A 26,869-nucleotide genomic window follows, 5' to 3' on the forward strand; every position below is an offset into this window, starting at 1 on the left:
GGAGTAAAATAACTGATGATGGTCGAAGTAGAGAGGATATAAAATGTAGACTGGCAATGGCAAGGAAATCGTTTCTGAAGAAGAGAAATTTGTTAACATCGAGTATAGATTTAAGTGTCAGGAAGTCGTTTCTGAAAGTATTTGTATGGAGTGTAGCCATGTATGGAAGTGAAACATGGACGATAACCAGTTTGGACAAGAAGAGAATAGAAGCTTTCGAAATGTGGTGCTACAGAAGAATGCTGAAGATAAGGTGGGTAGATCACGTAACTAATGAGGAGGTATTGAATAGGATTGGGGAGAAGAGAAGTTTGTGGCACAACTTGACTAGAAGAAGGGATCGGTTGGTAGGACATGTTTTGAGGCATCAAGGGATCACAAATTTAGCATTGGAGGGCAGCGTGGAGGGTAAAAATCATAGAGGGAGACCAAGAGATCAATACACTAAGCAGATTAAGAAGGATGTAGGTTGCAGTAGGTACTGGGGGATGAAGAAGCTTGCACAGGATAGAGTAGCATGGAGAGCTGCATCAAACCAGTCTCAGGACTGAGGACCACAACAACAACAGTATTCCCAGTGATGTAGCACCAAAGCATTCAATCTCTGGCTAAATTATTTTATATTGTGTAGGTCCTGTGACATACATCACTCAGTTTGCCACAAAATTTGTATGTGAAGAAGATGACATAAGCATGCACAATTCCGAAGGAAAAATGCTGGGATATGGAAAAACAACAACAGCCTTTGTTAATGGAGTGCATACACAGGGATGTCATTTTAGATAATATTGACTTAGTAACCCACCACCCAGTTCTTTCAGGCCAGATGTTTTGGACAGCCTTGTTCTGCAAAAGGTGTTCACAGTTGAAGTTTCATTTGTTTGTAAGTTTGTTCTCAGCTTTCTCTCAGCAGATATAATTGGAACTGGTGATTGCCATTTGATTCCCACTACAACATCCTCGTAAGATTTCCATATCATGTTGTCCAATACATTGTACAGTGCTGGATGCCAAATCCTCCTTTTGTGGATGTGCCACTTGCACTTCAGTTTTGCACACATTACCCTCCATACTGATGGCGTTATCTGCAGTTCTAAATTTGATGTCTTCTTTGGTGATGTTATATTTTCTGAGATACATTCTACAACAGTAGAGGAACAGGAGATGACTTAATTTAATATTTTTTAAGAAGTTCATTAATATTGTCCATTTAGCTACTTCTTGTACTCTTCATATATAGTGCCCTTTTTGGTTGCATGTTTCCATGATTATGTAGCATTCTTTTGTCTGTGGCTTTAAACCTCTGTGATGTTGGATGTTGTGCAAAGTCACACTCATAGCTATGTCTTGAAACTACGTACTCTTGGTGATGCCTGGCATGAGGCAAATTATGTGACACGCTGCTCTGCAGATTTAATTGGAAACATTTATTGGTGGAGCCAGAACAATTCCCTGCCCCACTACTCAAATAAAATCGGTCAAAATAAGAGTCTCCAATGTCACCTTGACCTTAAACACAGGGTTGTGCTTCTCACAACTCTTTAAGTCCTTAATTAAAAGCCTTGTGTGTAACTGCTTTCAGGAAAGATTCAAAGATCTGACCACTGGACTGGAATTTGTTCACCACTAACAGTTCAACTCACTGCTTTCGAGTGACACAAAAACACCAAACTTAAATTTCCATGGAAATGAATATAATTTACTGTCCTCAACGAAAACCTCCCCAAGTCTGCCTCGTTCACCAAACACCGTTGTCCAGCTAGCTACTTGGCTCCACAACCTAATTCAAGGCCTCTGCCTATTGAGTGCCTATATGTTTGCTAAATAGCAACACTTGCCTAGAAAACTAGACTAGTTCAATCTGAAATCCACTCCCATGCATAGGAAGACTCTTTTAAAATCTCTCATTGTAAGAAATAACTTTATCAATCACAAAGTATCGTCTCTGCACAACTTCTGAAGTACATTGCAAGGACACAATCACTGCCTCAGAGAGCACACAACATCCACACCACACTAAGTCCAATGGAAGGTCCCTTGATTTTGGATGCTCCCAGAATTAGCCATGAAGTTACTTAGAGTTCAGGCCTTCCAACTAATCCAAATCAGGAATAGAATATAGGATCATTGCTCATTTCATGCCACCACTCATAGAACTTCTATAAGGTCCTGTTTCGCGACAGAACTTCCTGAACTTTCTCTGCTCAGAATGTCAGAAAACACCAGCTTTCTTGGGGAATTTACTCGCCCTTAAAGTCAGCCTAGTCGGTTCCAGCTGCTGCCCATTTAGGAGGATTGGGGAAAGACTGACCCAATGTCTCCAGGCCAAAGAAAAATCCCTGTCCCCGTGCAACCAGAAACTGGCAGAGGTGACAGTAATAATGGACAAGACTAGCACACTTGCTTTTGATCTTTACAAGTAACTGTAGTTATTTCTTCTGAACACCTTGCAGGTGTAGCTAGGTTTATGGATGATTTTTAAGTCTCATGCGGGTCTTCAACTATCATCGAAGCCCCAGAATTATTGTACTTTTGATCTAGGTTGTGATTACTGAGAGCTTGTGAATACAGATGAATTATTATGACTGGTTCTAAAACATTCATCGGAAAACTGAAATGAACAATGTAAGGAGAGATAAGTTGCTACTTACCATAAAGAAGACACATTAAGTTGCAGACAGGCACAATAGAAGACACTTACACAAAGCTTTAGGCCACAGCCTTCATCAGCAAAAGAAAAATGCACACCATTCGCACACACACACAAGCAAGCACATCTCATGCACACATCACCACCAACTCTGGCAGCTCAGGCCAGAAGATAACTTTCATGTGGGATGGATGCATCAATCTGGAGGGTTTGGGAAGGGGAAGGTACAGTATGTACAGGTGAGTGGAGAGAGGAATGCTGTGCGACAGGATATGCATGGCTAGAGTGCCAACAGGCACAGTGTCAGGAGGTTTTGGGGGAGGGAGATGGGGAGAAAAGGAGAAAAAATGGAGAGAAGCAGCTCTGATGGCTCATCCGCACCTCTGTCCTCATAAAACCCACCAATCACCAACAGTATCGTATTTACTCGAATCTAAGCCGCACTTTTTTTCCGGTTTTTGTAATCCAAAAAACCGCCTGCGGCTTAGAATCGAGTGCAAAGTAAGCGGAAGTTCTGAAAAATGTTGGTAGGTGCCGCCACAACCAACTTCTGCCATCGAATATATGTAGCGCTACACAGGCGTGCTTTGCAGGCAGAAAGATAAATACTGGTGCCAAAACCTCTGCGTCAGAAAATAAAAAAAAAAAAAAGGTGGAAGATGATCTTTTTTTTCTCCGCCCCGAGTTTCGACCACTGCATTTTCATACATTATCCAACGAAGTAAATACAAACTCCGTATTGTTCATCTTAGAATGAGCAGCATTTCAATGTACTACGAAAATCCGACTGGCAAGGCTGTTTGGGATGTTTATCAATATGACCAACTCTACGTTCTGAATTTTTTCCTACCTGTGAGGAGAGATGGTTGCTAATAGGAACTTTTAAGAATTGTGAATCACATGCACTATTCTCTTCATCATAAGAATAATACGAATATAAACATTTTGTCATGTATTCTTTCGTGTTTCCTGATATCGCATTTAAATCCTGTCTGCCTAATAAACTACGAAACTAGAGTGAGACAACAGTAAACGCGGAAGAATATACATATCATGTCGTGTTTCTATTCGTATTATTCTTATGCCTAATAGTGATACAGTCAGAAATGAAGCACGGCAATTGACTAGATTTTTAAATCTAAGATGACTTTAATTTCTGTGCAGAATGTAATGTACTAAAGAGGCATCTGCAAAGATTTTCAAATGGAGAAAAATTTTCTCTAAACTCTCGTTCAGAACATCTTCTATCATACGCATTCTATTATTTGGTTCTTGTTGATCATTATCAAAGAAAGCTGCAGTGTAAGTAACAACAAATAGCAGTCTCTTGCCATTGTTTTGCTAAGGAGACGATTCTTCTCTCTCTCTCTCTCTCTCTCTCTCTCTCTCTCTCTTTTTTTAAATTGATAGCTGCGGTAGCGTGCACAAAAGCAAGTCGTGCCGTGAGTGGCAACAGGCCGTAAACACTCATTATCAGAATGCGACAAACAATGCATGACACAGTACAGTAATGCATTTTCAGTTTAGAGTGACGTAAATACCTATAACAAAGAGAACGGCACATATCAGATCAAAGAAAAATAAGCAGTCAATTCAAACCAGACGAAGCACGTGAAAAAGGAATGGTACCCGTATAAATACGGACGGAGCGCCTGACTCATAGCAATGGCTACCTGGTAAAGCTTAACTGCTTAGCTTATGACTCGAACCAAACTACTGTAGCTGTATCGTCATTCATTCGACATAAATTGTGTGTCATATTACAATGGACCAACTTTGTTTCGATTTGGAGGTGCGGCTTAAAACTTTTCTTTCAACTTGAATGTCGAGCCTCAAATTCGGGAAAAATTTTTTTTCCTTGATTTCGAGTCTAATTTTTCAGATGTGGCTTAGATTCGAGTGCGGCTTAGATTCGAGTAAATACGGTATCTGCATTTTGACAGCTGTTGTCCCTTTCACACCAAAAATTCCCTCCTATACAGCCTGGCCAACCAGGGATGGTGTATCTACAGTTACAAGAACTCCTTTGGCCAATATGCTGTGGGTCTCACCAAGGTCTTCGCAGACAATCACTGTCCCCCAGAACTAGTCCACAAACAGGTCTCCTGCGTCTTTTCCCCTCATACCCTCAATCCTCATACCACCCTCAAGAACCATCCACAAAGGAGTCACCCTTCATTACCCAGTACCATCCCAGAATGGAAAAACTGAAATGTGCCCTTCACCAGGGCTTTGACTACCTACATTGTGCACTTGAATGAGGGACATCCTACCAATAATCCTTCCCACCCCTCCAAAAGTGGAGCTCTGTTACCCACCCAACCTCCAAGACATCATAGTCCATCCGTATACCCCTTGCCACAAGGATTGTATCCCTGTGGAAGACCCAGGTGCAAGACCTGCCCAATCCACCCACTCAGCACTTCATATTCCAGTCCTGTCACAAGTTTATCCTACCCCATCAGGGGCCGAGCCACCTGTTGAAACAGCCACGGCATTTACTACCTCTGCTGCAATCATTGCACAGCTTTTTATATTGATGTGACTACCAACCAGCTGTCAACCAGGATGAACGGCCACTGCCAAACTGTGGCAAGAGCAAAGTAGACCATCCGGTGCCACAACATGCAGCTGGTCACAACACACTTGATTTCAGTGGCTGCTTCACTACCTGAACCATTCTGGATCCTCCCCGCCACCACCAGTTTTTCGGAAATACGCATATCAGAGTTATCATTACAAAACATTCTCCACTCCCGTAATTATCTTGGCCTCAACCAGTGGTAACATACTGCCCCCCACCCTCCCTCCATCAGTTTCCACCCCTCTGTCCTGTCATTCCCTCCCATTCTCATCTTCCACCTCTTTGTTTGCCACCCTATGCCAATGCACCCATGCACCTTTCCCTGGCTTCTCTCCTTTTTGCTCCTTTTTCCCCCACCCCTCTGCTCCACAACCTTCTGACACTGCTCCCTTCCTCTTCCCCACCCCCTCCAGATTGCTACTTCAATTCCACATGATTATTGTATTCTGGATGTGCTGCCAGAGGCGTCTTTTATTGTGTCTGTCCGCAGCTTATTGTGTCTTCTTTATGGTAAGTTGCAATCAATCTTTTCCTACATTGTTGATATCCCTACAAGAAGTTTCCCTATTTAAAACTGAATTAAATGTACTCATTGTGAATTTAATAGTATTAGATTTAAACTCATTGGAGGAAATCTTTGACAAGACAAAGATACAACATGAAAACCACAAGGTCACCTTAAGCAGGGTATACTGACTTAGTGTAGTTGATCATCTCCATTGGAGAACTGTAGCCTGCATTGCTGCAAAAGGAGGACATAAAAGGCACTAGCATTGACATCTCAAGCACTCTGTTGATTGTACTCAGATGTGTAGGGCACCCTCGGTGTGACCGTTTGTTGTGTGTGTCCTCAAGAGAGTGTCAATAAAATTTCGCTCTGCCAGGTTGATGAACTCTTGGTGTTTATTTTTCATTTTCCAATAGTGTGTGAGTGTAATGACAGATACAAATATTTGTCAACAATTTACCAATGAATTATTGAATGCCTGACTGCTGATGCTATACATATTAAAATGTACATAAAAATAATTTTGATGGCAACATTTTACTGTTCCCAAAGTTTCAGCACCTTACTGACCATTTTAATGTGCACACAGAGGAGGAACATCTCGCTCATATTTTCCATGTGTGTGCACAAATAAAGGACTGTATGAAAGAGATCAAAAGGGCAATATAGCAGCTGTCTACAGGAGCTGCAAACTCACATTGCAGTTCTTGGTGGACTTTTTGAACGTCTTTTATGGGGAAATGTATACAATAAAACAAAACATGAGATTTGAATGTTTCATTGACTATCACCTGCACTTGTCTTGTTCCCCATTATTTTCATTAGTTTCCTCAGGAACTGTGTTAGCAACAGGACGTAAGTTCATGTGACTTTTTATTCAGAATCACTAAAACTATCATCCCCTCAAATCACGTTGCTTTCCTCCTGACTCACTGATGTACACAAAAGTAAAATGATTTGTTATTTCTGATTGTAATAAATTAGCAGGTGAAAAATCGGTTAGGATCTTTATTTGCATCCTTCCCATAATAAATGCTGTGGAATTTTAGGACGCAGCTTAGTTAGCAGTATTGTCTGCTAGAGAGAGAGATATTTCACATGAAGATATCTGCAATATATATGGTGAATAGATGTTCGTGAGTTGAATGAGGAAGTGGACAGCCTGGTTCTTGTGCTGTAAAAGATGATTTACTGTGACACCAGGTGGATACTTATTTCAGCCACCATTGTTCTGCCAATATAAAATAGGAAACTGCTCCCATCTGATTCCATGCAAAACACCAGATTGGCCATATAAGAATAAACAGTCAGATACTGGTAAATCAGTTGAAAGTGAGAATTCATCACATGTTATTACAAACTAAAAATTATTGTAGAAGATAAATGTCGTAAAGAAAAGCTAGCTAGGACCACACCAAGTAGGTGTGTGTGTGTGGGGGGGGGGGGGGGGGGGGGCGTAAGACAGAGAGAGAGAGAGAGAGAGAGAGAGAGAGAGAGAGAGATTGGTTTTTGGAAGGGGAGGGGGAGGTGGTGTAGAGGGAGATATCAAAGCTTGATGATGATGATTGTAATAATTATGAACATATTTGTTTAGTTCATAAAAGACTCAAGATTAGGGTTAATTAGTCAAATTAGTTGTGGGGACTTTCATGTTCACATTTATATAATAATTACACATTTATCTCCCCTCCTCACCAAACAGCCCCAGATCAAATTCCAGAATGAATCTATCACTGACCAGCAATGTGTGTGTCAAACAAGGACTTGGACCTAGACTCTTTACTTTTGTGTACAATTTGTACTATCTTCTCATGACTTGCAACCCACACTCACAATTACTGTAGAATTTTCAAAGTAGGAGAGAGGTACATGGTAAAAATTATGAATGTGGAACATGTGTTATGCCTTGACAGCCACAGATGGAAAAAAACTTGAATTGAGTACTGTTCTGACATACGATTTTCGTTTGGCAGAAAGATGTGCTTTCACATCAGTGATGTTTTCAATAATTATGAGTTTGTAATTGTAGATTGATGCTAGTTGTGCAATAGAAGGAAACACAAAAAATTACCTTTTTACAGCTTGTTCTTATTGTATGGCTTAATTTTCCTTTATTACATATTGTTTGAACCTTTAATGTAGAAACAGTGTATTCTGGCTGTAATTTATTGGTACACGTAGTTTCTACAAGTGGTCTCCAGAAGATTTTTAATTATTGCTTATTCTCTTTCAACATTGCAGTTGCTCTCATTGTTGTCTCAAGTGTCATTAAGTTTGGAGAAACATAAGTACCGGTATTCATTCACACTTCATTGTCGCCTTCCCTGATATACTACAGAAGGGCCTTTTACTCCTTTTTTATTTGCTGAGATATGCAGGTCTTATCTAAGAATTTTATTTTCAGCAGTCATAGAGTTATTCGGAGTTGTGCTGGCTGTGATTCTTTGATTTCTCCACAACTGTCAAGTGAGCAGTAGCGATATCATCACAGTTCATCATTATTAGGAAATGGCATCCCGTCATGTGAGTAACATGATCAGTAAGAGCTCACACCAACTTAGTATTTCCATGGACATGGGTGTGGTTCTCTAATTGTGATGCTCTGGTCGATCATCAAATATGGTGTTGTTATTTCTAAATGGTGGAGGTCAGCTTAGAAAATTCTTTAGTCACACTTTGGTCTTTAGAAGTGGATCATCACAGCATCTTTTAGCATGGTATCTGTTTCAGCTTGGTCTTCATGTAGATAATTTTTCTTACAGTTTGTAAATCGGGTTTGTGCTTCTTCAGCTATTACTGAGACTGAACTCCAATTAATTTTTCATATAATCACCTCAATCGGTTTCTCACTTAGCATATTTGCATGTTAACAGCACAAATTAACATTGGGAATCAGGTCCTGCTTAGTCCTGTTCTCCCAAATACCGATATGCACATTCACTAAAAGAACAATATTTGAATATATCATGGTGAAGGTTTAACATACAACATTTGTAAAAATATTTTTTGAGTGAAATATTTATGTTGGGCATTTGTGTGACAAAATATCTAGTTTACAGGACACATAATCATAAGTGTGATGTATCCATGGTAAGTAAGAAAGCAAAAGTAGTGTTAATTATTTTTAATAATTACCAAATATGTTTTAGGAGTTATACATTGGTGTGAAGGTGTAATTAAATTTTGTGTCACTAATTATGGATGTCTTGTCAGTGACATATCACATATAATTTGTCTGTTACTTTGATTAACATCAACTTGCTCCATATTTGCTAGCAATACTTATAATTTGTCTTTATTAACATTCTGAAAACCAAAAGATTACTAGCTTTTTTTTATTTCCTTGATTTAACTTACAGGAAATATTAGGCAGTGTTTAGTATGGCAGTGATTATCCTTTGCTTTTTTCCAATCTCTTAACCAAGTTTCCAGATGAGAAATGTACAATTTTATGTAGAGTTTGACCCACGGTGATTCTACACTTTTTTTACACACTGGAAATTCTGATACAGATAGAGGCTCTACTGTGAAGATCTTTTAAGATTAATGGACTCAAGTGGCTTCCTCACTCCAGGCAGGTGCTTAGTCATGTATGTTATTTTTAGGGCAAGTAAACTGAATATATCAGTACACTTGGCAATATTTGATTTAATAATTTATAAGACTGAAGCAGTTTTCTTCAGTGCCAATGCTTTAGCTGCTTTTGAACAGCAGCAGAGTGCTGATTTGGATGTATTCATACACGGACAGAAATCAGCAGTACGGTACTTCGAATTACTTTCACCAGGCTGTATCCAAAAAAAAACTGATCAGGAAAGTCCTTTTAAAAGAGGTTAATCACTGAACATTACTGTGCAGTTCATTTGAGCATATATTTAAACATTAATTTTAACATAAGTTCTGAACAAAACAAAGTGACAGGTGACAGCCCAAGATGCATCCAGATTGCTTACTTAAGAAAGGACATGCATTCAATGTATAGAGGCTGCCAGCATGCCTTCATTGGTAAACTTTATAGACGGAATGAATAATACCTAAGTGTATAGTATATGCATGGAACGTATGAAGCAGAGGCTGTGTTACTTTGAGTTGGTGCTGTTTTGTGTAAATAGTAAGTAGTAGAACAGAACTATATGTAACAAAGAACTTCCACAGAAATTCCACAATTTCTCAAAGACTGTTGATTTCAGAGAGACAGGTATGCATGATTAATGTAACTAATCACTGCGCCATGTGAAAGACCTAGGTTATGTCTCATATATAATCTTGGGTGCCATGAAAACTCATATTATTCCTCTTTTCTGCTCAGTACCTTAATAACTTGCTATTGTTCTCCCATAATTTGTGCTTCAAAGTGAAAAATTCTGAAAGTCAGAGGCTGTTTAACATAAACTCTCAAGAGGTGGTGTATTTATCTGACGAGACAAGAAACAAAAATCCACAGAAGTGAAATTGAAGCTGATGACAAGATTGTTTGGGAAAGACTCAGTATCAAGGAATCAGCAGTGGACACAACTGGGCTCTTCTGCCCCCCAGACTCACCCGTAGATGTAGCTGAAAACTTAAAAGAAACCCTCAACACATTAGTACATATGTTCCTCAATCATACTGTCACCGTTGCAGGAGACTTTAACAGTCCAACAAACAATTGAGATAATTGCAGTTTTGTAAGTTGAGGTTGTGACAAGATACGTACAAAATAATACTAAATGCTTTCTCTGCAAATCACATGGAACAAATATTTCAGAAGTCTAGTTCTGATGGAAATATATTAGATATAATGGCAATAAATAGACCCAACCTCGTGGAAGGTGTCATATTGAAACTGGTATCAGTGACCATTAGGCAGTTGCAGTAACAATGATTAATAAAATACAAGTGGCTGCTAAAACAAGTACAAAGCTTTACATGTTCAGTAAGCTAGATAAACAGACAGTTGTTTTGTATCTTGAAGAGGAACTCAAAACGTGTACCTTTGGGCTGGAGCATATAGTAGAGCTTTGGCTCAAGTTTAAAAGAATAGTTAACCATCCACTGGATAGGTGTGTACCTAATAAAACAGTTAATGATGGGATAGAAGGTCCTTGGTATACAGTCACTGTAAAGAAACTTATGTTAGCTGTAAAACAAAGCATACGGTTATAGATAATGAGATGATCAATGGTGTGTGTTCGACTGTCAAGATGGCAGTGCATGAAGCCTTGAGTGACTATTGTAGCAAAATCTTATCAAAATATCTATCACAAAACCCAAAGAAATTCAGCTCTCATGAAAATTCTTTCATTGGCACCAAAGTTTGTGTCAAGATGCTCATTGTTAACATGGGAACTGATATTGAGGGTAGCCAAGGAAAAGAAAACTGCTCAACTCTGTTTTTAGGTATACCTTTACAAAGGAAGGTACAGAAGTGCTGCCTCATTTTAACTGGTGCACTACTACAAAGATGAGTGATATTAGTGTCAGTAAAGTTGAGAAACAATTAAAACAGTTAAAATTAAACAAGACTCCATGGCATGACAGAGTCTGTCAGAATCTGTACTGAATTTGCTGCTGAATTATCTCCCATTTTTAACTATAATTCACTGTAGATCCTTCAAATGAAAATATGTGCCCAGTGATTAGAAGAAAGTGCAGGTCACACCCACAAACAAAAAGGCTAGCAGAAAACAGTGCAGTTATTGCTGCAATGTGAACACAGAATGATTTATCTGATTTCCAAAAGGGAATGGTCATAGACTTCCAGGCCAAGGGTGGAAGCATTTCCAAAATGGCTGGGTTTGTAAACTGTTTGCACGTCACTGTGGTTAAAGTATATCATGCGTGGCAAAATGGCATTATCCAAAACTGTCACCAAAGCAAGTGTGGTGCACCACAGGTGATAGATGGCAGAGGAGAACAATGACTGTGGAGATGTGTACAGGTGAACACAATTGCAGCTGTTGAGAAACTGACCACCTGGATGAACCAAGGGGCCACCAACAGTGTCTCCTCAATGACCATTCAGTGAACATTGCTGCATGTGAGCCTCCTCAGCAGGTGCCCGATTCATGCAACCGTGCTTGACTGCTGTTCATTGGTAACAAAGACTCAAATTCGTGTGCCGGTATTGCAACTGGTCATCCACTGTGTTGTGGCAGGTGGCATTTTCAGATAAATCACATTTTATGCCCCATCAGGCAGATGGCCATAGGCATGTATAGTGTGAAACTTCTGAACAAAAACAAGGAAGGAATATTATGGTTCTGGATAATGTTGCCATGACATTCCCTAGGTGATATTTTCATTCTGGAAGGCACAGTGGACCAACTGTTTTTCCTCAGCACAATGGCATTGACCAACAGGACAGTGGAATGTGTCGCACAGCTCGCAGTTTTCGTGCGTGCTCCAAAGAGTGCCACCAGGCTCCCCAGGTTTAAACCTGACCAAGAATCTGAGGGACCACCTCGATCAGTGTGTTCACGCCACGGATCCTCAACTGAGACGCAGCTGGCCACAGCACTGGAGTCAGCGTGGCTCCATATCCCTGTCAGTACCTTCCAGAACATCATTGACTCTCTTATTGCTTGTCTCCCAGTTTTCCAAACTACAAAAGGTGGTTATTCAGGCTTTTGGCAGGAGACTACATTAGAGTGACTGGACAGTGTATTTAAGTTCAAATGACTGAAACTGCTAACATTGTTTAATAGTTTGAATTTTATCATGATGACTATCATTATTTTTTTACTGCCACAGTCATGGAGTTGATGGTTGTGAAAGGCACTTTTCTTCTGTATGGAACTGCACAATATGTTAGCATTTACTAATCTACTATATCAAATCCATCCTACAGTAATAATGGCCTTTTACTTTCTCTTTTTACAAGGTTCATGAACGTATTCACAGTGGAGAAAAACCTTACAAATGCAAAGTGTGCAAAAAAGGCTTTGCTCACTCTTCTGCTCTCAAGATGCATGTTCGAGGCCATACAGGTGAGAAACCGTTCAAGTGCCTGCTCTGCCCTTCTGCCTCATTTGTTCAGTTGCCTCATCTCAAGAAGCACATGTTGTGCATCCATAAAACATCAAAACCTTACATGTGTATTCGCTGCCAAGAATTTTTCAAGAAGAAAGATGAACTAGAAGCTCACAAGCAGAACTGCAAAGGAGAGGTAGTCGATAATACAAAAAATTTTGCTGGGTCTTCTGACACGGGAAAAGAAAACGAAGAAGATAAAGAGAAGTCTCTTGTACCTCCCATGCCTGTTGCTAAGATGAGAATGTTACTGGCAATACTTCTGAAGAAGATTTCAACTCCAGAAAGGCTGGAGCAACTAAGATTTGGCAAGCGTCTTGTAGATGATGTGCTTTGTGAATCTATAGAGATGTCTGGTAGAAAACCATGTTCTGAGAAAGACATTGATGAAGGTGAAAGACTGAAAAAGAATGTTGAGATATTATTGGAATGGACAGTACCAAAAACATATATGGACAGGTTTCGGAAAGAGGGTAGATCTGCAGAGGCACTTTTAGAAGAACTCACATCGTAATGTACTTTGTTGCACAGAGAGTATTCTATTGGAATTTAGGTCTAGTAATGACACTGTTATAATGTTTTAAGAGATTTATTTTTCAAACACTAAAAAAGGAGCTTAAATGATCTTTTTGTAATACCAAAGGATATTTCATTATTTTTTATTTATTATTTTTGTATTCATGAAATTATAGAATACTGAATAAACAGATAATTATTCTTGACTTGCATATTCTGTACATTAACACACAACTCAGAATTACTGTAGTAAACCACACGTGATGATAATATAAGGCACTCTGTGTACACTCAAAAAGACTGCTTCAGTTTTCTTTGTTGCAGCTACAGTTAAGGTACATTAATTGCGAGAAGAAAAAAAATGTATGTTTGTGTGGCTCAGAGCCATCGGTGCCTAACTTACATTTATATGTAAATGGAATATTAGCTCCAAAGTTTCAGTCTTGTAGAAAAATCAACACAAGATGTAACAAACCTGTCTTTCATTTATTGTGAATATGAAGGGATTACAAATATTTAAATATTTTTTCAAGGTACTAGTAAAAATATTTTAATCAATTTTAATCATAATTCCAAATGTTTGCCATGTATTGTTGTACAAAACTTCTTGAATAATGTTTTTTGAAGTAATTAGTCACAACACTCTAGAAAAACAAAACCCATTTATCCAGATCCATCATTGTAATAAACTTGGCATCCAGTATCGGTCATTTTCTCTCTTTAGGTTGTTATAACAATCATGGTGCACTGGAGGCACATACTGCAAAAGATCCACAAGATACTCTTCCTTTTCTTCTGTAATAGCTCTGCTACTACACCTTTTGAGTAGTAGTTCTGTTGGCAGTGCAGTTTTTCTCATTGCCAACAAATATCTTTTCCTGGGTGATCAAATGTAGATTGAACAGAGTATTAAATATTTGCGAAAGTACTTACAATAATACAGGAATAGTTTTCTCAGCTTTACATTTATAAAGATTGTATATAATGGGCAGATTCATTGTAGGTCTGAATATGTCGAGCATGGATCTTTATTATGATGATAAAATTTGTATGCAGGGAATTTCTTTATGAAATTACCAGTAGTAAGTTCTTTTTCGGTACTTGGCTTCTTATAGGGCACATGTTTACCTCATTTGTCAACAGGAGGAACAACTTTATTAATTTTCCCATTTCAGTAGGAGTTTCCATCAATAGTGCAGAGTGTGAAGAACTTCTTACAACCCATGTGATCGTCTCCCTTTCCATCTTGCTGTAAGTTAGATCTTGTCATATTGTGATGAGATGGATTTCCGTCTGTATAAATTCTTATGACCCACTACAAAGACAGTTTTCATTGCTCACTCCATTTTGCTGTGGCTGGCAAATATTTTCTCCCAGTTTTCTTATGGTATTTTGATAAAATTTTTAGGGCAGCCACAGAGTTCTACTGAACATGACTCAGTTTTTATTATTAGCTCATCAGTTGTTAGTCTATACTCATCTTCATACTGACACTCCTTTACTTCAACTACTTTTTCTGGCTGAGGAAATTTGCAGCTAGTTTGTACCTGTTTTTTAAGGATGAATTATGTATTCCTGTAATGAACTGCTCTAAGTATTGGAGTCATCATTATTGCTACGAAACAGATGCCAGACATGACTAACTAATTTATTAAATTTATTTGGCTGCATGATAAATTGATAATTACTTACATGTGTGATTTGCAGATCTCAAACTTTCTTGTACTATTTGCTGAGTTTAGACATGGTTTCTGTCACCTCTTTGATGGAATATCCAACTAGTGTCATTGTTCTGTTACCTAATATCGTTCGTTTTCCATTAAGGTTTAGCTCTTTAGTGTATGAATTAAGCATCTTTGTTGTACTTAGAGAGAGAGTTCTGTTTAGTCTCAGAATTGCTTCATGATAGCGACTCACAATGTCTTCGGAGGTATTGCTGGCACTATCAGAACTTGTGTATCATCATTAGGATTTCACAATGATTTTGAAAAGTTTAATGTTATTGGTTTTGTACCTGTTGTGTTGAGCCATTTAAAAATTAAGCTACTTTTGAAAAAAAAAAACTACAGAGACAAATTAAGTCCTTTTCCAGTTAACCATGTGTCTACATTTGTCGATGATTTGTTCACAATTTCAATATGCAGATTGTGAATGTAAAATAAAATTTTTAAGACACACATTTTTTTGCCGATATTAGCCCATTACACAAAGGGTTATTAGTACAGGTTGTGGCAGCATTCATAGCAGGGTATTAAAAACACACCAACAGCCAGTAACTGTAATTTACTTATTACCTCTTATGTCGTAATTTACTTATTACCTCTTATGTCAATTAATAGTTAAAGGTATACCATTTACTAATGTGTAAGTCATTGTCCATTGCATGGATTACTTTTTGAGTATGACTCCTGTCAAATGATGCCCCCTCTGCACGACACCTTCATCCAAGCGGCATTGGAAGCTTTCCATAACTCTGTGTAACGTATTCCCTGGGAAATTACTGACAGCAGTTCTGATGTGATCCTTCAACTCAGGAATGGTGGCACAATGTTCGGAACACTTCTTGCTTCATTTAGCTCCAAAGGAAAAAGTCTGCACATGAAAGGTCAGGTGAGCGAGGCAGCCAGGAAATGTCACCAGAACGGGAAATTACTCTACCAGGAAATGTCTGTCACAAGAAGTCCATGCAAATTTTGGCTGTATGCGATGCTGCTCTGTCTTGTTGAAACCTTAATTGTTCCACATCCTCATCGACCATACCTAATTGCAGAAGAACGAAGTCTTGCAGCATCTTCAGGTAGCGTTCACTGGTGACAGTTACAGCCACACCGCTGTCATCCTCAAAGACGTGAGGGCCAATAATCCCAAACGAAGCAACTCCACACCACACTGTGACACGAGAAAGGTGCAAGGGCTTGATGTGCACTTCATGTGGGTTTACATCACTCCAATAATGCATATTCTGTTTGTTCACTGAACCACATAACTTGAAATGAGCTTCATCTGATATCAGGATGGTGTGCAACATTTGTGGATTTTGGCAAAGGAAATCGCGCATGATTAAGCAGAATGTTTCACGTGAAACCCAGTCATGAGGTCTAATTTCCTGAACAAGCTGCAGCTTACATGGGTGAAAATGGAGATCTTCATGCAATATTCTCCTGAATGAGCGATCGGACATATGCACAGTTTGCGCATGACGATGAGCAGATATTTTTGAGCTACGCAATGGTGCAGCATGAACATTTTCCATGGCTTCTGGTGTCCACACATTTCTTTCTCTTCTTCCTGGTTTACCATTGCAAACAGAACCTGTTGTTCGAAATGCACGTACCCACCTCACAATGGTCCGTCTATCTGGCACTTTCCCATGACATCCCAAGTTGAAATGTTGCCGAAATAGACACTGGGTAGCAATAACAGAGGTGTTATGCTTGAAATAACTTTCAACACCAAAGGCACAATGCTGTACATTCCACTGCTTCATATCACTGTCACACTCGAAATGGCAGTTCATTAGTACGCGAATGCGGCACGAGCTGGTGTGCATTCCTGCAGTACATCATTGTACTACACTAGTCAAATTACGCTATGAACACTGCCACACCCTTTATTACTAATAATGATGATGATGATGATAATAGTAATAATATTTAAATAATAATTATTAAAATCAGTCAACTCATGTAAATTAATTCGTAGTGAGTCATGTTATTGATTTGCGTAGTGTGAAATTTATAAAAAGTGAAATCCTTGAGTCACCCCCTTTAATATTGTCAGAGAGAGAACCATAGAAAAAATAGGTAAAATTGATGGATTTAACTTTGTTTGATAACAGTTTTGCAAATTGTGATGGAAGCCAATAGTATGGGCATGGGCAATAATTGAGAACCTTACTACTTCAACACACATTTACTGTTTGCAGAAGACAACTTTTGTGTGTGACATAAACAGCAAATGTTGTTTTTGTAAGAAGAAAGTTTAAAATAGTGTATGGAGAAAACAGTTTCAAGATTGGGAGACTGGTTCTCATTTTAAGGTGGCTTAAAAAACATTGGACAGTTATTCTGAACGACAGTACAATACTGCAAGACGTGAATGATTTGTCACACAGTGTTTTTTTGGCTTCCCTTTAAAATATTTTACACTTGATTTTCAGCAAGTTGTATGCTTTTGTGACTGGTTATAGATTAGGCCATATGTCCATCTCAGTATGATTAGCTTGAGCAATAGAAACAGGTGGATGGACGTAGTAAAGCTACATCCATTTTTAACAACTGAAATACAGAACCCAGTTTCTGTCTTCTTCAATACCCTTAATCCTTAACCTTGTTAGCTGCAACATGGAAGCTACGTGGACTATCTTGAACATCTGAAATTAACGGGTTCTTACTGGATAGGAAAATACACCAACTTGAATTGTCACAAGCTTTCTTTTAGAACTACTGCTACCTAGATTGGTTGTGAAATTTAACTTTGGTTGACAGTGGTGGTGTTTCTTTCTTATTATTAAGTGGAAACTATTATCATGATGTCTTAAAGTCATAGTGTCGAGAACTACATTCAGTGTTCAGACATAACATTCCAGACTACATAGTTTTGAAAATGTGTTGTCAGCTGGCAGACCATAAAGTGTGTAATTTCATTGTATCGCTGATAGTTGGATGTAAGCTGTTGTTCCATAGACAAATTGTTGTACAGCAGCTGGCCTTTATACCATGTTGTTGTTGTTGTTGGTGGTGGTGGTGGTGGTGGTGGTGGTGGTCGTGGTCTTCAGTCCGAAGACTGGTTTGATTTTTGAAAACATATTCAGCTATCTTAAAAGTGGTTAAAATTAAAATTTAAAACAGCCTTGATCGCAATCTTGTTAAAATAGTTATTGGAGTGAGTGACCGGTTTCAACTCTATGAAAGATCAGTTACACAAGTGTTGACGGAACTCATCTAGCAGTGTCCATCTACCGGTCTGGAGTATGAAGATGACTCTTTCATAGAGTCGAAACCAGTCACTTACTCCAATAAATATTTTAACAAGATTGCGATCAAGACTGTTTTAGATTTTAATTTTAACTGGTTTGATGCAGCTCTCCATGCTACTCTATCCTGTGCAAGTCTCTTCATCTCTGAATAACTAATGCTCCCTACATCCATATGAATCTGCTTACCATACTCATCTTTTGGTCTCTCTCTCTGTCTCTCTAATTTTTATCACCCAACACTTCCCTCCAATACTGAATTGGTGATTCCTTGACGTCTCAGAATGCATCCTACTCATCTTCTAGTCAGGTTGTGTCAGAAATTCTTTTCTCCCCAATGCTGTTCAGTACTTCCTCGTTTGTTACCTGACCTACCCATCTAATCTTCATTATTCTCCTGTAGCACCACATTTCAAAAGCTTCTTAATACCATAGAAATTCATTTTTCAGGAAAGCTGAACTCTTTATTTTTGTTAGTTTAGCAGTGAAATGTTTTGTGCAAGAATCTTGAGCCATTTGCAAGTTTAATTGTTTGAGTCCTTATTGATTGGTTAGAAACTATCATTGTTCCTTCTTTTTTGAATGTTGTCTAAGATAGTATTTGAAGAAGTTTATGCCAGGCAGTCAGAATAATCAGTGGCAATTCAGTTTTCTGCATAGTGTGCACAACTGTCATTATCCAACAGTTGAGATCACTCTTTACCAATGTAGGAGACATGGTTGAGTGTGTTCAGAGCTCCGTGGCAGTACTATTTGGCCTTTGTGTTTGTTATTCCTTTCAGCTACAAGCTGTAGAACGATTATGATCTCCCATGAGTAGGCAAACGATGAATTTTGCAGGCAATGTATAACTTACTTTTCGTAAGAAATCTCTTATATTATGTTCTTGCCCAATAAACTGGTACAGTACACTAAACCAATGGGACATGATAAAATATTTTGTTATGTGCAAAAAAACTACCATGCAAGTCTTAAATGTTTGTGATACATGATAAACTTGCAACAAAGTTTTGAACTTGAAAGATGTTATAATGTGACTTGCTTGTGACTGGCCATCTGGAACATTTTAAGAAACAAAATATGGATGTTGATTTCTTGATGTCAAATTAAAATTTTTCTGTTATTGTAACTCTTTTTTTATATGTTGGCTTCCATAGACAGTCCACTGCCTGTGAGCTATTTCATCGTGCCTCAGGGTTTGACCCACAAGTTTCTTTTCCAACTTCCTTCTTCTCCACTTCTTTTGGTTTGTTAGACACACTGTTATAAACCATATAGACTTAGCATCTCTGGGAAGAAGCAACACCAGCAGCAGTACTACTACTACTACTACTAGTAGTAGTAGTAGTAGTTGTTGTTGTTGTAGTAGCAGGAGCAGTATACTTGCTGTGAAAATCATCAGTTTTAATCTTTAGTCAAAGTATTTCATTCAGCATTCAAGTATGTTTTTAAACAAAATGATATGAAATGTCGAACTACAGAGTAAAGACACACATAAGAGTTAAATTACATTAAAGATCTTTTGTTTTTGTTTTGTTTTCAATAATGGAGAAAATTTAAACACTTTAGTATGACATAATTAGTGCCAGTTTTCATTGATGGTAAGCTCTTTGCCAATACCTGTGCCTAAGATATTGTTTGTGGAATTGAAATGAACCAGGAATATTACCCAAGATTTTAATTGCTAAAGCACTTATATTGAGTCACATCTATTAACATACATGCAGACAACACCATCTATAAGAAAATACATAAACTTAATAGAAAAGAAATAGTCCTCCTCTCATTTTTGGGTGAAACAGATTTTTATTGAAGAATCTGCTGTTAAGGAGTGCTATATATCATATAGTGCATAAAAGAAATTTTGTTTCACAGAAGACTCATAAGGGCAGATGTGAGAAGAGTAAACAAACTTGAAATTAATGAGAGCTAATCAGAGAAAAGGTAGAGTGGGAGGGGGTATCATCAAGCCAGGATTTCACCTTCTCAAACCTGTTTTTGTTTAAACAACTCTTGTTTTATGTTAGACCATTTTCCCAAAGGTCTTGAATTTTGTTTATTTTCATAATTTGACATTATATACTTAAAATTGTTAATACATTTGACTTAGTTAATATGCACAAATATTTTAACTTGTACTCCTTGTGCATTGTAAAACTAAATGAATTACAAGCAGAGTGTTGCTGAGGATAACTGTTTTGCCTTTAGAGATCACTGCCATATTTCATTATTTTAATTTCACACAGTTTTTTCAAATGTGACTGTAGTCTTGTTCAGATTTAATGTGTTACTAGTTTTGTGGCTGACTGTATGTATAGATCTCATGTATTTGGAATTGACCTTGGAAAATAGTAAGCAGAATTAGAAAATGTTATTTGTTAAATACTTACAGAAAAAATACCCATTCTTCTTTCAGACAGGTCCTGAGATGCACAGTCAGATTGTAACACAGTGTGTGAATATGTTTTAAGTCTGTCTTAGTATTTAGAAACCAAAACTCATCAGCTGTTCAAAGTGTTAAAGGAAATTACGTGTATTCTGTGAAGCAATACAAAATAAACTCAAAACCCTGTTACGTTGAATATGGATATTTTATGTGTTGTTTCCAATCATGTGTTCTCAATAAAATATATGTTTATTCCTCCTTCTTTGTGAACTTTATGTACTTTATTTTATTAGATGGCAGATAAATGGGATGTTTAGGTGTTACATATATTGCTTCTTTCATTTTGTCGAGTAGTTAGATACACTGAATTTAGTCAGTACTTTCTTACATAAAGTAACGTCAAGTAGTGATTATACATGTACAGTTCAATGACATTTTCTTTGTTTTCTCAAATTCATGTTTCTTCTAATATCATTATTTTCTATGCAACCACTTGTTAATGTTTATCCATCTACATCTACATCCATACTCCGCAAGCCACCTGACGGTGTGTGGCGGAGGGTACCCTGAGTACCTCTATCGGTTGTCCCTTCTATTCCAGTCTCGTATCGTTCGTGGAAAGAAGGACTGTCGGTATGCTTCTCTGTAGGCTCTAATCTCTCTGATTTTATCCTCATGGTCTCTTCGCGAGATATACGTAGGAGGGAGCAATATACTGCTTGACTCTGTATGTTCTCGAAACTTCAACAAAAGTCCGTACTGAGCTACTGAGCGTCTCTCCCGCAGAGTCTTCCACTGGAGTTTATCTATCATCTCCGTAACGCTTTCGTGATTACTAAATGATCCTGTAACAAAGCGCGCTGCTCTCCGTTGGATCTTCTCTATCTCTTCTATCAACCCTATCTGGTATGGATCCCACACTGCTGAGCAATATTCAAGCAGTGGGCGAACAAGCGTACTGTAACCTACTTCCTTTGTTTTCGGATTGCATTTCCTTAGGATTCTTCCAATGAATCTCAGTCTGGCATCTGCTTTACCGACGATCAACTTTATATGATCATTCCATTTTAAATCACTCCTAATGCGTACTCCCAGATAATTTATGGAATTAACTGCTTCCAGTTGCTGACCTGCAATTTTGTAGCTAAATGATAAGGGATCTATCTTTCTATGTATTCGCAGCACATTACACTTGTCTACATTGAGATTCAATTGCCATTCCCTGCACCATGCGTCAATTCACTGCAGATCCTCCTGCATTTCAGTACAATTTTCCATTGTTACAACCTCTCGATACACCACAGCATCATCTGCAAAAAGCCTCAGTGAACTTCCGATGTCATCCACAAGGTCATTTATGTATATTGTGAATAGCAATGGTCCTATGACACTACCCTGCGGCACACCTGAAATCACTCTTACTTCGGAAGACTTCTCTCCATTGAGAATGACATGCTGACATCCAGATAAAAAGCAGTACAGCCACTTCTCACCCTTAAAAACTATATTTAACAGATCATACATAATAGCAACACAAGGACAGTGATTATTGGCTGTGTAATTAGAGATATAGTAAACCCCTATTTAACATTCTCCTAGGGACCAGAATTTTTTAACCTTAAATGGGGGTTTACCTTAAATCGAGGTTTCGATAGAAAGCAAACCTTTTCCAGAACTCTCTGCCTGTATTAACATGAATTGCACCAACACACATAATTTACACAATAACAACACTAAAACAAGGAGATACCTACCCTACACACTATACTGCAATTACAAATTTTTTTGTAGCACTAATACAGTAGTCAAAGGTCATAGTTTCCCAGCACACTACAAAACTGAAATATCCACAAAATACTTACACAATTACAGTACTATAATAACATGAGTTACTTTTCCTATACACATATTACACAACTTTCACAGTGCCTCATTTTTTGAAATACCTGTAATCAAAAATGGTAGTCTTCTTTTTAGCACTGTTGAATTTTAGGTTCAAAATGTCCATCTCCAATTGATTTACTCTGTCTATAACAGGGTTTCCCTCTTTAAATGCCGTGACAAATCTCCAGACAATGTCTATGCTTGCAATAGCTTCACTGAATGACGGTGTTTGCATTTCTTTATCCCTAATATCATCTTCTTAGATACCTTCATCATTCTGCTTTACTTCATCTTTGCAGATTTCCTCAACGTCTTGGATGCATGTAGTGATGGCATCATCATCAAAAGCCACAAATTCATCAAAAGTGATGGGTAAATTGTTAGATACCTGCACCCAGTCATGCATGTCTGCTACTGCTTTGTCACCGTCTTTATCGTGAGTGCGCATTTCATTAAATCAAGCCTTATGAAAGAAATTTGAGATGGTTTCCTTAGTTAACATTTTCCAAGCTCCTGTGAGCATATGCATTGCTTGTAGGATGTTCAATTCAAGCACTTCATTTCTATCAATAAAGGCAAGTGCCTTAAGGACAAGAGCTTCCCGATATTTGCTTTTCATGCTATGAATAATCCCTAGATCCATGGGCTGGAGTCTGCTTGTGCAGTTTGCAGGAAAGAAATGCACTTTCACATTCCGCAGAAATCCTAAGTCTGTTGGATGAGGAGGACACTTGTCCATAAAGAGAACAACCTTCCTGTTTCTAGCACCCATTCGTGCATCAAAAACTTGCAAGAACTTTTTGAACAAGTCCGCAGTCATCCAAGCACTTTTATTGCTGTAATACTTACACAGCAGTGTAGCACTGTTCTTAAAGCAACGTGGTTTGTGGAACTTTCCACTTACTATGGGATCCAGCTTGTCGCTGTCATCTGCGTTGCTGCATAAGAGAACAGTAATTCTCTGCTTGGTCATAATTCCTCCATGGCATGCTTCTCCTTTAACACTTAAGGTTTTAGAGGACATGAGTTGGTAAAACAGGCCTGTTTCATCCACATTGTACACATCCCGAGATTCGAAACCTTCCAAGAGGGATGAGCACCTCTCCTTCCCAGTGTTCAACACCACATACTGTCCTGCAAGTTATCCCATAGCGTTTTTTGAACCTATCCAGCCGACCATTCGAAGCTTTGAATTCTGTTAGCCCGAGTTTCCCTGATATCGTAGATGCTTTCATTTTTATCAATGCCCCATCAGTTGGTAAATTTTCAGCACGTGATCCATTGAACCACTCCATTAGCTTCAATTCCATTTCTTCGTACGGCGACTTCTTAACATTCTTTTCTCTGCTTTGCTTTTGAACCGCACTGTGTTTTGATCCAGAATCTTCTCCTTATTCATTAATATTCCTGACAATGAAGACTGTGCAAGTCCCAGATAGAGTTTTTCTTTTTGCTGCCATAGTCAACTTCACGAGAACAACGAATGTTAGTGAGCAAACGGATATACAGCCGGATTCTCCATGCAATACACAATAATACACGAACTGATGCAAACTTGCGTAAACTGACGCTTTACTGTAATGCTGCGCTTCGCTAAGTTCGAGCTTGGTCGTGCATGTGGCGAGGAATCAATATGGAATATGATCGATTGTATCAAAGCCCGTATTACACGATGCTTGCATTTGGAGGCAAAGCCTACGAAGTTCCCAAAAATCCCGCTAGAAGCCGCCGCAAGTACTGTAGTTACCGTATTTATTAGATTGCAAGCCGACTTAGAATGCAAGCTGCACCCCAGAAATGAGACCCGGAAAAAAAAATTACCCCGATTTCAAGCCGCTCTTAAAAGTGAAAGATATGGCTCATCATATGATGGATAGAGTATTAAGTGGCTCTACATCTCAGGGATTTGGGACACTTAAAATTACAATTACATCGCAAAACACTGACAACAGTGAAAATTCACGATATCTATCGAAATACAGTATTCCGGATCTACACGCACGTGTGCTGTGAGCAGTGATGTCGTAGACGAGCTCGCTGCACTGCATACCGTTACACATTCGTGATCTTTCATGATTTATAATTAACGCTAGCGACTCCTTGTCGCTACTTTCGTACAAAGCATCATCCTCTGTGCCATCAAGCGCATTGGGAATACACAATTTTTTAAATGCGTGATGAACAGTTTCACGTGGGAGACATTTCCAAGATTGACTAATGCACACGCACACCTGAGACAAGCTTGCACACTTTACATGTCCTGTTGGCGTTAATTGCCTATCTTTTTTCGATAGGCACTGTGTATACATATTTTTCTGCTTGCCCATAAAAGGTTTGTTTGAATGAACATCTAACGGATGCAGAATGGACGTCATCCATTCGGGAATTACAACTACAGTAAGTCCGTATTACCCTCTGCTATTTTTTTTTTATTCTTTCTTTTTCGCATATGGTTTACAGTGACCTGTGCACGAATGTAACACAAGCATCCAAACCTACCAAGGTAGCAGGACGACGTTGCCAGACAGGTTTGATCCACTCTAAAACCATGTGCTCCGTGAACCATCCAATTTCGTTAGCACATACAATAACATCTTTAGGGAATACTTAGGACTTCGGAAAGTCTTCCGTGTGAAATGAATGGTGGCAGTTTATGGCCATCGGCTGTACAAGCCAGTATGAATTTCCGGTGCGCAGTTTGATGATGTAGCGCTGAAATGCGACGAGTTTTTCCCCATATTTTTTAGGCCCAATTGCGGCTCCCTTTAAAATCCTGAACTTTCTGACATGCTTTTACTTTAACTATTTCTGCAGTTACATGTAAGCATTGTCGCTGCTTCCTCACAAAATCGCTCACTACGACTTCCAACTCATAGTGGCGGCCACGTTTTCGTCCAGAAAATGCTTTTTTGTTGCTGGAACAAGCTGAAAGTTGCTACTTTTGCTGTCTCCATGTCGTACCGAAGTTCAAAAGCAGACTAAACAAACGTTTTTGTAAGCACTGCTCTCATTAGCTGGAGTTGTCGAAATGTAAAGCCACGCTTGTCGAGTTTCTTCAAAACGTCCGTTTTGATGGTGTATATGTAAAAAGTTTTTTTAAATTGCTATGAATATTTGAAAAATTGCTAAATTCGCCCATGATAAAAAAAAACGTAACATTCATTACTCGAAACTAACACAACAGCTTCTGTGGTGGCATCTAGCCGCAAAAAGCAGCAATAAAGGCCGCAATAGAGAGCGTGTAGACTACACAGGCCGCAAGCTCTTACGACGACAACTAGCGGCGTTTTTCGGAACATCTTAGTCTTGGCACCCGAATGTAAACTGCAGGCGGTTTTTTGGATTCCAAAAACCGGAAAAAAAGTGCGGCTTGCATTCGGGCCGCAAAAGCCACTATTGTATTGTTTTCATATTTAATATTCCTAACGCTAAATGCGGGTTTTGACGTAATGGGAAGTACGTTAAATCGAATATAAAATTGTATTGCAATGGACTTGAAATTTCTTCCGTTAAATGCGGGTTTACGCTAAGTAGAGGTCACGCAAAATCGGGGTTATACTGTACTTTTATTGGAAGGCAAAAGGAAAATGAAATACAGATAAATGTGTAGAAAAGTGTCGAAGGTAACACAGAAAACCCCAGACCGAACGGTTCTAGGCACTTCGTTCGGAACTGTGCTGCTGCTACGGTCGCAGGTTCGAATCCTGCCTCGGGCATGGATGTGTGTGATTCTCTTAGGTTAGTTAGGTTTAAGTAGTTCTAAGTCTAGGGGACTGATGACCTCAGATGTTAAGTCCCATAGTCCTTAGAGCCATTTGAACCATTTGTAAACCCCAAGCCAAGGGAGAAATAGTGAACTGAATAGCAAAGTAAAGCAACAATAGAGTACTTGATCTGAAGCTATTAATGACTGTCCTTAGTTTTTTGCTGCCCCTCTAAATTTCCCCGATAGTCTCATATTTACTGCAGTTTTACTCTCCTTAAGGATTTCTTTTAAAATTTTAGAAAACTTTCTACACTGAACATGCTATGGATATGTGCTCTCCCCCTCCCCCTCTCCCTTCCTCTCCTGTCCTGCAGTCATAAATGGAGCAGAAATGGAGTATCTGTTACTAATAGCCGGCCGAAGTGGCCGTGCGGTTAAAGGCGCTGCAGTCTGGAACCGCAAGACCGCTACGGTCGCAGGTTCGAATCCTGCCTCGGGCTTGGATGTTTGTGATGTCCTTAGGTTAGTTAGGTTTAACTAGTTCTAAGTTCCAGGGGACTAATGACCACAGCAGTTGAGTCCCATAGTGCTCAGAGCCATTTGAACCATTTGTTACTAATACCATAAGCCCGATGTTTCTAAATGTATG

The 26,869-nt window shown here is 38.7% G+C and overlaps 1 protein-coding gene across 2 annotated transcripts in view; it reads left to right on the forward strand.

The window, feature by feature from the left end:
• The window catches only part of LOC126253546 (zinc finger protein 501-like), a 52,475-nt gene extending 38,801 nt beyond the window's left edge, over positions 1–13,674 (forward strand). For both annotated transcript variants that reach the window (XM_049954950.1, XM_049954951.1), the window contains one exon: positions 12,605–13,674. In XM_049954950.1, coding sequence (XP_049810907.1) covers positions 12,605–13,267 — 663 coding nt within the window. In that variant the 3' untranslated portion in view covers positions 13,268–13,674. The remainder of the gene's footprint in view (positions 1–12,604) is intronic.
• The last annotated feature ends 13,195 nt before the right edge of the window (positions 13,675–26,869 follow it).

This window comes from Schistocerca nitens, chromosome 4 (genome assembly GCF_023898315.1).
Source record: "Schistocerca nitens isolate TAMUIC-IGC-003100 chromosome 4, iqSchNite1.1, whole genome shotgun sequence".
NCBI classification, from domain to species: Eukaryota; Metazoa; Arthropoda; class Insecta; order Orthoptera; family Acrididae; genus Schistocerca; species Schistocerca nitens.